At 44.2% G+C, this 13,814-nt stretch overlaps 1 protein-coding gene across 8 annotated transcripts in view; it reads left to right on the top strand.

Annotated features, from left to right (window-relative positions):
* RFX4 (regulatory factor X4) overlaps positions 1 to 13,814 on the top strand; it is a 176,970-nt gene that overhangs the window by 122,634 nt on the left and 40,522 nt on the right. For all 8 annotated transcript variants that reach the window (XM_032168804.2, XM_032168803.2, XM_058425565.1 and 5 more), the window contains 4 exons: positions 2,563 to 2,663; positions 4,659 to 4,717; positions 8,559 to 8,703; positions 13,110 to 13,204. In XM_032168804.2, the coding sequence (XP_032024695.1) occupies positions 2,563 to 2,663; positions 4,659 to 4,717; positions 8,559 to 8,703; positions 13,110 to 13,204 (400 nt within the window). The remainder of the gene's footprint in view (positions 1 to 2,562; positions 2,664 to 4,658; positions 4,718 to 8,558; positions 8,704 to 13,109; positions 13,205 to 13,814) is intronic.

The raw sequence follows: 13,814 nt of genomic DNA, 5'->3' as shown, positions 1-13,814 counted from the left end.
TGTTATATCTTTCATGCAATGTGTGGACCTTGTTTGGATCCTGATTCAAACAAACTAAACATCTTTGGGAGAAATAGAAAAATCTGAATGCAGACTGGGCTGTAGATGATATTAAGGAATTACTATTCATTCCATTAGATAAACTAATGGCATGGAGGATTTAAAATGTTGCACACACATTGTGTGCATGTGTGTGTATACATGTACACATATGTATTTAATTAAACCTTGCCATTGAGAAATGCACACTAAGTTTTTAGGGGTTAAATGACATCTTGGATTTGTTCAAAACACTCCAGAAAAGAAAAAGTGGAATATAATATATTAAACTGGCAAAAATGATGCCAATTGTTGAAGCTGGGGCATGGGTGCTTGGAGGTTTATTATACTACCTATCTTGGGGTATGTTTGAGATTCTTGAAAATAAAAAAGTGATCAATAAAAATAAAATGATGAAAAATAGAGTTCATACTGAAATAGAGGACACAAGAAAAGAAGCAGGTCCAAGGGGGAAATCATGAGTTCAACTTGGAGACCTCTGGGCCGGAGGTGCAAAAGTTAAGTGCAGACAGTGAATCTGCGCAGACGGGAATTTCACAGATTCAGTGAATCTGTGGGCTTAGAGAAACTACCCGGGGAAGGAAGAAAGCTTTGTGAGAAGAGAGCCCAGGACTAGACATGAAGAACTGGAAGGCGTGATGACCAGGCAGAGGGCAGGAGTTTTGTGACTGGGGAGGAGCAGCAGAAGGAGGGATCACAGAAGCCAAGGGAAGTGAGTGCTTCCAAAAGGAGGGCGCAGGTGACAGAATCGAATGCTGCCAAGATGTCAAGCAGATGAGAACCATGACAAGTCCACTGGGTTTGGAATCATGCATGGGGGCTGTTTAGGCTGAGGTCAGGAGTGAGGTGAGGAGGGAAATGGGAGGTGAAGGAAATGAGACAAAGAATTGGGCAGTACTTTGAAGAAGTCTGTCTGTGATGTGGGAGAAAGGGCAGTGGCTTGAGGAGATAGAGTGGAGGAAATAAGAGGTTTTTTTTGTTGTCGTTGTTTTTAAGGTGAGACATTCTTAAATGCATTAAAATAATGAGCAGGACTGGGCATAGTGGCTCATGCCTGTAATCCCAGCGCTTTGGGAGGCCGAGGAGGGCGGATCACTTGAGATCAGGAGTTCGAGACCAGCCTGGCCGACATGGCAAAAGCCCATCTCTACTAAAAAGACAAAAAATTAGCTGAGCATGGTGGCACGTGCCCGTAATCCCAGCTACTCAGGAGGCTGAGGCATGAGAATCACTTGAACCTGGGAGCCGGAGGTTGCAGTGAGCTGAGATTGTGCCACTGCACTCCAGCCTGGGTAATAAAGCAAGACTGTCTCATAAAAAAATTGATGAGCAGAATGATCTAGTAGAGAAGAAAAAGCTGAATATACAGGAGAAGGGACTGTTGGTAATGTAGAATTCCTGAGAAAGCAGCAGGGGATGGCAAGAGGAGGGATCGCTCGTGGATTCTATCAGGAAGGAGGAAGAGATGAACCAGGCAGGTAGCTGAGTGCTGATGACGTCCTTCCTTTGTGTGTGTGTGTTTTTTCTCCCCCTGAGAAGTAGGAGGTGATTCCACCCGCTGGCAGGGAGGGGAGAGTTGGGGAACTGGAGGCGTAAGGGTCTTGAAGAAGGTTGGAGATAGCCTTGAGAAAGGAAAGAGTGAGTGACCAGAGAGAAAAGGGGTTGCCCAGCAGGGTGGAGGTTGGTGATTTTGTGTCTGACAGGAGACAGTGGGTGAAAGGCTGAACCAGGGCAGGCTAGGCGGTGTTGGTGGAAGGCAAGGATGGATGGTCAACAGGGGAGATGTCCCTGTGTCTGGTACAACCAAGGAGGACTTCGTGGAGGAGAATGAACCTAGGCCTGTGAGCAGACGGCTTTGATGGCAAGGGCCAGAAAATGGTGGCCGGTGTCTTCTCAACTTCAAATTCCCATCTTATTGCAACCTACTGCCCTGCTCAGTGCTTCGCCTCTCCAGTTCCCTCCTGCCTCCCGTTCTAATACGGTCTTTGACTCTTGGAATCTAATATGGTTTCAAGGCCCATATCAGGTTTGCTTGCTAATTTAAAAATAGGCTGTTTCTTCCCAGTTCCCACCAAATGGCAAGCAGTTTGGTAAGCTGGGTGGGCAGGCATGGCAGTTATGTTGCAAACGGGGTTCCTGCCTGCCTGGGAGGATCGGACAGGACTGGGCTTTCTAAGGCCCACGGTCCACTGTCTTCACCCCTCATACAAGCTCTTCAAAAGCCTGAAGGAGCATGTTTTGCTTGCATCTAAATAGTTCTGGATGCCACCAAGCCTTGCAGTGGGCATCAGTGACCAGAAGAGTATATTCTATTCATGCCCTTCTTAGACCCACCAGCTCTCCACAGGGCTTGGGCTGTTGGCATTGTCTGAGGTTGCTATTACAAATGGCAGCTATTGGTAGCAGCCAAAACATGATTAAGGGAAATAAAACCCTCTAGGGGCTTGTGGGAGGAACTGAGCAACATGTGCAGCACTTAAAACTCATCGTTTGTCTTTCTAGCTTAACTCAGGTGATTCGAAAGTTTGCCAAGCAACTGGATGAGTGGCTAAAAGTGGCACTCCACGACCTCCCAGAAAACTTGCGAAACATCAAGTTCGAATGTAAGTACTGAGTTGGGAAGAGAGAATTACATTTTAGTGCCAAATATTTTACATAATTTGTTAATAGTAGCAGCAGCTACCGTTTACTGGTTGACTATAAAGCACCAGGTATTATACTAATTACTTTACATATGTAAATGTATTTAATCCCCATAAAATGTTTATTATAGGTGGCACATTTCTTCCTTTGCAGAAGAGAAATCAACTTAGAGAGGTAGTAAGTAGCCGAGACAGGATTTTCTCCCAGGTCTGTCTGACACCAAAGTTTCTGCTCACCACCACCATCCCCCTTATCTCATTTAATCCTCATGCTGCCTCTGCGATGTAGGAAGTAGTATCCCTGTTCTACAGATGAGGTTCTAAGAGGCAAAGAAAGTTCCCCCAAAGCCACGCAGCCACGCAGCTGTAAGTAGGGGCCAGGAATCAAACTCAGGTCTGAGACTTCCTTGAAGTTACTGCCCATAAAATGGTGGTAGCAGGAGAGAGAGAACAGCTTAAGGGCTTCACGCATTCTCTGCCTAATTAGAAAGCCAAATTAATATTTCTCATAAAGGGATTGAGACTGTGAACCCTTTCTTTGCTGAGTGTTGGCACCCATTCCCCAGCATTAGTTTTCTATTTTTCTGTTTCAATCTGCCTGTACTTAAGGGGAGACTCATGCACAGTTCATTTGTTGCCATTAAACAAAGATGAAATGATTTTCAGCAAAACAAAGTTTTAAAATATACATTTTTTAAAGCCCCATTTGAATACAACAGCTTGCTATTCTTGCCTGAAATAAGTGCCAGTGAGCAAAATGAAGGCGATCAAATTACCCTCTCTCCACAGGCAAAGGGAGCCCTTTCAGACGCGCTTTGAGGCTGCCTGCAGTGGCCATCACCTATTGATAAAGCCCGCTTTATTTCATGGCTCTCAGCTCTTTTCTTTTCATGAGCACTAAATTCCACATCACAAAGTTAAAGAAAAAGTAATTAAGGAGAAGGATTAACGATTGATCAGCCTGGAAAATTAGAAGTCCATCTGCCCCCTCCCACCCCCATTCCTCCACCCCATACCTTATTTTTCAAATCAAGCCGGCGCTGAGTACAAATTAGAATAATCCTAGGGAAATTTCTGACTATTACTTGACCAGTTCAGAAATTACCAAGAAGAATGCCCCCGCACCCATTTTAATTACGCCGACAAAACAAACCTGTTCAAAGTCTTTTGTTGGACCTTCCACCTGTGTGTGTCTGGAGGAAGCTGTTCTTCCCAGGGAGCCCAGCCTGGGAGTGTATTTTGAGAATGTGCAAGGGGTAGAAACAAGTCCCACTGCAACGACTCTGTAAGAATGAAGAGCTAGGGCAGGCACATATCTTGTCTGTGTTGAAATCCACAGATATAAGATCACCCTACTTCAAATTATCAGCCTATTATGTCAGTGTAGGATACAAGACCTTTTCCTAGCTGCAGTCATCATCAAAACATGCAAATAGGTCATGAAGATCATTTGATAAAAAGGACAGATTATGAATGCAAAGCCAGGGTTCCACCCCAGAAGCACCTCCTAGCCCCACACACGCTGAGGCTCAATCAAGGTTTACTATTAGACATACTACTTTTTAAAGGGACTTGTTCAAAGCTTCCACTTGATTCCTGCAATTATTTATAGGGAGAAGTGATTGAGCTTGCAATTAGCGAAATGAAAGACGAGTAAATAATTGCTTTTACTCACGGTTGATTGACGCCACCATTTCTCACACCTGCGAGTGTATCGTGTGCATGACTTTGAAATATGTACCCCAAATGTCACCATTAGGAAATAGTTGTTGAAGCCCACATGGGAGAACAAAGAATCAAGTGCAGGGTTTTGCCAGTGGGTACATAAAATGGGATTGGGCAGTGAGAAAAATGTAGGCAAAATAACAGGCTACTTTTTGAAATGTGCTCCTGGAAAATCCAAGTTAGAATCATAAAGCATGCAAATATTTCAAACTAATTCTTTTCTCCTTGCAGTGTCGAGAAGGTTCTCCCAAATTCTGAGACGGCAAACATCACTAAATCATCTCTGCCAGGTAGCTGTCCTCCATTATGTGTTTTAATCACTGCTGAGTCATTGCAAATGAGGGGGCAAATCCACAAAAACAACTTCCTGCAGGATCTTTCAGGTTAACAGGGCACTGTCTCTATTATTTTTTAATTTCTATAGATAAGGAATGAAAACATTAGCCAATAACTAGTTTCAATTAATATACAAAATAATTTCTGATATCAGTTGCCCCTTAACATTTCAGATATGTTCTAGGTCCACAGTTCTGTGTTTCTCTTAATTACCCAGCCCAAAACGTAGGTAGTGGTTGAATCAAATGATTCAAACAGATTAAGAGGATGATTTGTTTTTGTATCATCTCAGTTCAAAGCCACATCATATATTCAGTATTTGCCCAATTTTGTTTAGTTTTTTTCCAGATCTGCATTATTTTTAGCACAAAAGTGACATATGCTTGCTATCAAAAACATTTAAAAATGTAAGTATAGTAAGTAAAAGTGGAAGATCCCACTCCATGCCCCTATCAACTCTGTAGTTATAGCTTAATGGCATATAACTACATTTCTATTAATTTTGCACTTTAATGAAGTCTGTTGAGGCAACCGATTAACATTACATTAAAATATTAATAACCTTAAAGCAGAGGTGGCAAACCAGTGGCCACAGGCCAAATCTGGCCCTCAGATGTGTGGGGTTATTGTTGTTTGGTTTGAGTATGTTCAAAACAATTTTTTTCACATGGTCACTAACAGTTGGAACTGGGAGATGACAGCTAAACACACACATTTTTCTGTAGAAAACCTTCAATTGCTGACAGCTTGCTCCCAGAGCCCCGTTTCCCCAGGACAGCTGTCAGCTGCTGGGCCAAGCTTCTCCACAGCGGCCACCGTCCTCATTCCACCAACTCTCTCACACTTGGCCCACCTCACTCCTGAATGTCACCTGCCTGTCCCCTTCCTGTGTTTCTGTTTGCAGCCTCTCCTTTAAGGTGCTGTTTGTTCTGGGTGGGTTCAAGGTCAAGGTGGTAGGGAGGGGTTTCTAGTTAGAGTGGCCTGAAGGAGGGTCCCAGGCCAGGAACCAGAAAGTATAACACAACACCCACATATACCTCACTGCTCCTGTCTTGCCCCTGGCATGGACAGCACAGGGGATGATTTGGAGACCAGAGGGAAACTCGTCCAGATTCATGCAGGCTGCTACGGGCATTGTTCTGGTGATGGTGCAGAGCCTGACAGATTAATGGGATTCAGGGAAGAAAATGAATATTGGCCTAACAAAGAAACACTGCCTTATTTCTGAGGATGCATGCAAGAGTGGCTCTTGGGTCGTATCAGGGAATTAGACATGGTTTTGGTGCCTCCCTCTGGGGATCAGACAATTTAGAGAGGACTTTGTCACTTTAATGCACATGTAGATAAAAGCGTCCACACCCATGCCTATAGCCACGTGTTGCACAAGCGTGGGGGCGCACACACACGTTCCCTCTCCACCTTCCTCACAACAGTATGTAATTTAATCGGCAAATGCCCCATTTCCATCTCTATTGGACAGCTTTCAGACACATTCCCAGATCAGACAGAGGACCAGGATTAAGGCTGGGAATGAAACACCAGCTAGTATTCCAGTGAGCTTTCCTAAACACACACACACAGCAAGTCAGACTAAACAACGTCCAACTGAAGACTCACCTCAAATACTTAGACCCAAGATTCACACGCCAGGCTCTTTCAGATACACCAGGTAAGTAAGCACTTGGCATTCCTATCTCAGCCATTCACTTCACAAAACCTTTTGGGTGCCTACTGTGTGCCCAATACTGTGCTTAGTGGTACTTGCCCTCAGCAGGAAAAAAAATTAAAAGTGTTAAATGTTATGAAAGAAACAGAATGGAAATAGAAAATCACAAGGCATTCAGGTCCTATGTAGATAAAGTGGTCAGAGATGGTCTCTCCATGGGTGTGACATTTAAGCTGGAGCATACATCGTAGTGGGGCTGCTGGGGCAAGGAGGGAGAAGAATGTCCCAGCCAGCAAGAACACCATGTGCAAAGGCCTTGAGGTATCAACACAATCACTGAAAGAGAAGCGATCGGAATAACAGTAGCCACTTTTACTGAGCTCCCTGCACTATGCACTCTGTTTTTCCAACACTATCTCAAGGAATCCTCAACAGTAGCCCTTCTTTAAGAGGTAAGCACTAAGGCCCTAAACACGATGGTAAGAGACACTATTAAAAAGCATGCTCTAGGCAGGGTGCAGTGGCTCAGGCCAGCAATCCCAGCACTTTGGGAGGCCTAGGTGGGCAGATCACTTGAGATCAGGAGTTCAAGACCAGCCTGGCCAATATGTCAAAACCCTGTCTCTAATAAAAATACAAAAAAAATTAGCGGGTGTGGCAGCATGCACCTATAGTCCCAGCTACTAGGGAGGCTGAGGCAGGAGAATCACTTGAACCCAGGAGGTGGAGGTTACAGTGAGCAAAGATCGTGCCACTGCATTCCAGCCTGGGCAACAAGAGTGAAACTCCATCTCAAAAAAAAAAAAAAAAAAGCATGTTCTAAACACTTGCTTACAGAATTCACTCTGGTAAACAGTTCATTTCATTGTAATAAAGTAGCACAATGCATCTCTGAAGGAACATGCTCAGGAAAGAAAAAAAAAAGGTAGGTACTGTTATATCTCCATTTTATAGATTAGGAGGCTGAGGTTAATCTACTTGCCTGCCCCAAATCAGCTGGTCAGCAACGAGGCCAGGATTTGAACTAGGTTATGTTTGAATCCAGGACACCTGACCTTTCCATTCAGTTGTTTTCATTATCATTAGAGATTCACCTAACTCATATATTCTACACCTTTGTGACCTTTAAAGAGTTCTACAATTATTTAACTAAGATTTTACTTGTAATTGGATGGTCTGGGTACAACAAGGGATTGTCAGTATTTACCTTTGCCTAGAAATTTACATGCATTAGGAGACTTGACAATGTCTTTGTGTATTTTAAATCTTTTTTTATTTTATTAAAAGACATTTTGAAAACATGCAAGCAAAGGAAATGATCCTAGACATATATTTTTCTTAGCTTTTCTCAGTATTGTTTCAACTTGATGATATCGTTCCAAGTATTGTTCCAACTTGTAAATTTAAGTTCACTAATGAGGTTTCCATGAAAAAGCCACAGCTTTAAAGAAAAAACATATATATATATACACATATATAATTATTCACACACTATACACATCCCTCCATCCACTAACAAACTACTGAGATGTATGGTATAGTTTCCCTTTTCCTCCAACCTAATTATTCACATATGTTTTAATCATTATAGTTACATTTGAAAAAAGCAAAAACAGAAAACTAGAGCATATAAACTGCTTCAGAATGTATTTATATGAAAAATACATACTTTGAAATTTCTGGGATTAAGTTAGGCCCAGGGGTGGCAAGAACACTTCTAAATCATGGCCTGCAGCTTCTCAGGGACTAGAGACACAAGGATAATTCGGCACAGAGCTCCCATCCCACAGGCTTACATCAGAAAGCTGACAGATCTCTGGGCTTCATCCCATCGTTCCATGGGGTCAAGACCGAAGGGACTGGAAACAGCAGGGTTTGGTCTGGCCTAGCCCACCCTCGTAGTTTCTTGTAGAGAAAAAGAGATGTGTGGAAAGAGCCACAGGAGAAAACAGTGTCTGCGTCTTCTGAGTTACAGAGTCTTCTGGTGCTTTCCTGAAATTGAATTTCCCGGAATTTCAAGGCAGTTTGCAAAATACCATAAGCAGATGCATTAACAAGGCATAAAAGGAAATACAGTGAAAGGGTTTTAACAATCCATGAGCTAATGGGTTGACTGGATTGGATTATAGGCATCTCGAACAGTGATCCACAGTGCAGACATCACGTTCCAAATGCTGGAAGACTGGAGGAACGTGGACCTGAACAGCATCACCAAGCAAACCCTTTACACCATGGAAGACTCTCGAGATGAACACCGGAAACTCATCATCCAATGTAAGCTGTCCCACCAGGGATTGTTGTCCTGTTTTTGTTTTTAAAAGAAAGAAAAAGTGTCTTAGTAAATACCGAAGTGGCATCCCCACCCTGTTCTTCTTCCCAGCATCTCTTCCTCCTTATTGTTCCTTTTAAAGGAGTCAGCTGATTGACTTAAGAGGACATGTGTCAACACTGCTGGGTAAAGAGTGTTCTGGTGCAATTGGGCAGCACACAATGTCATGCAAAGGGCCCCACATGTGACCTGAATGCCAGCCCCGGTTCCATGGAGGTGGCATTAAATATGAGAACAAAAGCTTATTGCCTCTCTCAGTGTATGTCAGCCTGGGGTCAGCTGGATATGCTGCCTGTTTTTCATTTGAGGGTCACGTGAGTCAGCCCACCTATTGGTAGGTGAACCTTTCAATCACGTTAAATGTTTGAGAAGCAGGTGGATGGTATTCTACTTCTGTAAATATATGTTCATGTCCCGGTGAACAAAGACTTCCAACATGCAGACTGCAGGTATACTGCTCCAAATATTAACCTCATGTAGGCAGTATGTTTGCTCTTAGTACTAAAGCAGTATGAGAAGGCCAGAGAACACCATCATTATTAGCACATCCATGCTATTCCTCAGATGCCCATCCCAGCTGACTGCCCAGGGCATCCCCCCAGCCCAATAACCCTGGATCCATCCATGTCTACAGGCTACCTCCATAATTGGAGAACATTAGGTCAGGAAAGGTGTTGAGAGCATGTACTCCCATGTTCTCAGTGCGGTGAGGCCCAGGATCCCAATAGTGACACTGCTTGGGGAGCTGCAGAGAGGCTGTCCCACCAAGAAGTGGGGTCTTTCTGAAAGCCCCAAGGCCCTTCAGATTTCTTAGTATACGCCTTCTGCACTGCTGTCTTGAGGGAACTCTATTCAGCTACCCAATCTAAACTTGAGGTGCCTTTAAACAAAGTTCCCTAAGAGGGTCCTATTAGAGATCTCTTTCCCATTAGGCCCTTTTCAAAAGCAAATGGAACAGCCAAAATGTTTGAACATGTGGACCTTCCCCAGGGCTTCTTTCCTGGCTTAGCCCGAAGCTCACTCAGGCTGTTACTTCTTCCTTCACAGCTGCCCCACGCCCACTTTTCCCCTGGTAAGAATTTTAGAGATCATCACTAAAATAATAATTCAGCTTACTGACTGCCTATTCTAAGCCAGCTCCTGTGTCAAATCCAACACATGCATGGTCCCACTTAATCTCCACATCAACCCCATGAGGAAGACACTCTTATCACCCCCACTTTACAGATGAGAAAACTCAGGCTCAGAGAGTTGGTGAACCTAACTCAAGGTCACGCAGCCACTAAGCAATAGAGCTGAACCCAAGTCTGGTCTCATGTCTAGTCCCAGCTTCACCACCAGGCCTTAGTGCTGCTCATATTGTATTCATGTGCAGAGGAGATAAAAAAAAAAAAAAAAAAAAAAAAAAGGAAATATGGGTGAGTTTTAGAGGTTCCAGGATCTTTCCAAGTGCTTCCAATCATCCTTCCTGTTCTGCTTTTTCCTGTCCCCTGATGGAAGGTCAACAGAAAGCATGGCCCTGCACACCCTAATGGCACTGGGGGTACCTTTGATCACTGTGCCCCTAGGAACTCCCAATGGGCCAGGCACAGAGCAGGTGTCCAGCAAGGTTCATGGAATACCAAAGAGATGAGTGGAAACCCAGAGTGAACCTAGGTCTTAGCTCTGCAAATCTTCCTAGCAGTGTTAGACTCAGTTCTCTTCCCGCCTCAGCTCCTTTCATGAGGGACGAAAATGTGAACCAGACTCATAGGGAAAAATACAATCAGTATTGCTTGCTTAAGGGACCAGGCTCTGAGCCTTTGCTGGAGCACCATGGAGGTCACTGCTGCCTCTCTCAAGAAAGAACCCTCTGTGGCTTTCTCTTCAAGTTCCTTTAGGTCCAGGGCAGAATGGTGCCCTTTAAAGCTGTGACTGCATTCTTCTTCTGGGGAAGTAAATGCTGTGGTTCAGTTCAACCCAGCTAGTCCTTACTGAATGCCTGTCCTAAGTCAGGTACTGTATTAGATGCTGGCCAAAGGGGAGTGAATAAGATGGACACATCCCTTCCCAACATGGAGCTTACAGTTAATGGTAAATAAGACCTCAAACATGTACTTACAGATGTGTTGCATCTTACCAAAGAGAACAATGTCATGTAATACAGTGCTGTGAAGGGGGAATTGAGGGAGGGTACCAAGCCTCAAGGCAGTCCAGGACATGTGCATCAACCCTGTACCTCCCAACCAGACAGCTGGGAAGTCCCTGAACACACAGGGAGTTGGACCAAAGGTCAGCTTGAGTAGGGCTGGGACAACTGTGTGCAGCGCTCTTCTTTCCTCACAGCCAGCTGACAAATCTGCAAACTCTTGCTTAGGGGGTTAGCATCACCTCTGTGATATAGATCTCAGCCGGCAATGCTCCGCTTACCTTAGATTTTAAAAGTGCACATTAGTACTTAAGCAAGCTGATTAGAATTGAGTTATAATTGTAACTGCCCAAGATCTGTTGGGCATCCCAGCCCCATGTCCAAGTTCCGTTGGCTGGGATCCCTGGGGCTGGGATGCCCAACAGACCTTGGTTCAAACCTTGCTCTTATGCAGCTCTTACACAGCATGGGGCTGGGATGCCCAAAAGACCTTAATTCAAACCTTGGCTCCAGTGCACTGTGACCTTGGTTTCCATTTCTGTAAAATGGGACTAAGGTGAAGGGATTAAATGAGACTATTTGTGCCACATGCTTGGTACACAGTCTAGTGTTAGCATAGTAAAGTGGTTAGGAGGCAAGCACTTGAGTCAGGATGTGTTTGAATATTGTCTCTGCAATTCACTAGCTGTGAAAGAACAACCTTTGGAAAGTTACTCATCTTTGTTTGTCTCTGTTTCTTCACTTATAAAATGGAGGATAATAATGGTACCAACCTCCTTGGGTTGTTCATCCATTCAGTCAACAAACATTTGAGCATTCTAGTGTTATGACCCTCTGGTCTCAGAATCTTACTTCTTGTAGCAAGCATCAACTAAGTAAAATAGAGCAAAGTGGCCAGTCCTTTAAAATGAGAGAACAAAAACTGCTCAAATGAAAATGAAAGAAACGTATGGATCTTGAATTGTGGTTTGATTTATTGATCTCTGCATACAGAAACACAAAAATGTGATGAAAAGAGATGTTTCAAACTAGAGATCACCAGAACCATGTTTCTATTTTCTAGAGCACTTCATTGATTAAAAAGCACTTCCAGCCGGGCGTGGTGGCTCATGCCTGTAATCCCAGCACTTTGGGAGGCTGAGGCGGGCGGATCACGAGGTCAGGAGATCGAGACCATCCTGGCTAACACAGTGAAACCCCGTCTGTACTAAAAATACAAAAAAAAAAAAAATTAGTCGGGTATGGTGGCGGGCGCCTGTAGTCCTAGCTACTTGGGAGGCTGAGGCAGGAGAATGGCATGAACCCGGGAGGCGGAGCTTGCAGTGAGCCGAGATTGCACCACTGCACTCCAGCCTGGGCACCAAGGCGAGACTCCATCTCAAAACAAAAAAGCACTTCCAGATTCAGTTATCTGACTTAAAGTGAAGACAGGTTGTAAAGTGGTAGGATTATCTCTCTAATGAGGAAACTGAGGGGCAGAGAGACTGTTTCACTTACTCAACAAGTATCTATTAAGCACCTATTACATGCCACACAGAGAGGCTGCTTAAGCTACTTGCCTGATATAGTTGTGGTCCAGAAACATTTGAATTATCACATGTGCCCTACCCTGGGCAGAGAGCAAGAGAGCAGCAATGCCTCACCCATTAATTCAAGCAAGAATTTGTTGGGTAACAACTATGTCACAGATAATGCACCAGCTAATAAAGATATCAGACAAAGAGCTAGCAGGGAGACACACATGCCCACCCAACTATGCCACAGTGCCATTAGTCATATGATAAAGGTAGAAAACCGATAATAAAGTGCTATGTGAGTGCAGAGGAGGGGTGATCAGTTCTGTAGGCAAGGGGCATGGAAGGTTAAAGGGATTTCATACCAGGGCCATTTCAACTGGGACATGAGGAAACAAGTAGTGGGAAAAGCCTGAAAAAAAAAAAAAAAAAAAAAAGACTAAGGCTATGAGAAAAGCAGGGCTTGCTGGGGGAATGGCAAATAATATGGGATAGCCACAGTTTAACGTGTTCACGGGCATGGAAGATGATCTTGGAAAGGTAAGTTGGGGCATGTTTTACAAAGTCTTGAATGCTCTGCTAAGACCTCGGAGTTTTATTTATTTAAAGTTTTACTTTATTCAAAGTTTTGTTCCTCTGTTCTTTTAAGATGTAGCTCTTGTTAAATACAACTGCAGTGATGCGTGTGGGCTTCTCCTTTGTTTGATAGTGTATCAGGAGTTTGACCACCTCTTGGAGGAGCAGTCTCCCATCGAGTCCTACATTGAGTGGCTGGATACCATGGTTGACCGCTGTGTTGTGAAGGTTGGTAAACCGGCGCCTAGGGGGCAGCCTTGGGTCCTGCAGCCCACCACTGCCCTCTGTGGACTTGGCCAAGACAAAGCCCTATGGTGAGCTATCTGAACAGGGTTTTGAGGAGAGGCCCCAGGAGGTGGAGGGGTCAGGAGGCAGGACTCTTGAGTCTTCCATCCCTGATTCAACCAGGTCAGCATCTCTTTTATCTGCTGTATACACTGAGTCTTGGCATAAGATTTCATTTTTTAAAGTATTTTTGCTGCTACAAACAAAACAAAAACCATTGCTCCATAGCATTGATTTTGAAGACCACAAGCCTTCCTGTCATTTTTCTGTAGTTCTGTATTTATTTATTTTTGAGACAGGGTCTCACTTTGTTGCCCAGGCTGGAGTGCAGTGATGCAATCACAGTTCACTGCAGCCTTGACCTCCCCAGGATCATGTGATCCTCTCGCCTCAGCCTCCTGAGTAGCTGGGACTACAGGGGTGTGCCACCATTCCCAGCTAATTTTTGTATTTTTTGTAGAGATGGGGTTTTTGCCACGTTGCCCAGGCTGGTCTCAAACTCCTAGGCTCAAGCGATCATCCGCCCACCTTGGCCTCCCAAAGTGCTGGGATT

Source organism: Hylobates moloch, unplaced genomic scaffold, assembly GCF_009828535.3.
Source record: "Hylobates moloch isolate HMO894 unplaced genomic scaffold, HMol_V3 SCAFFOLD_12, whole genome shotgun sequence".
Lineage (NCBI taxonomy): Eukaryota > Metazoa > Chordata > Mammalia > Primates > Hylobatidae > Hylobates > Hylobates moloch.
The sequence above is the reverse complement of the archived record's forward strand: the minus strand, read 5'-3'. Positions and strand labels throughout refer to the sequence as shown.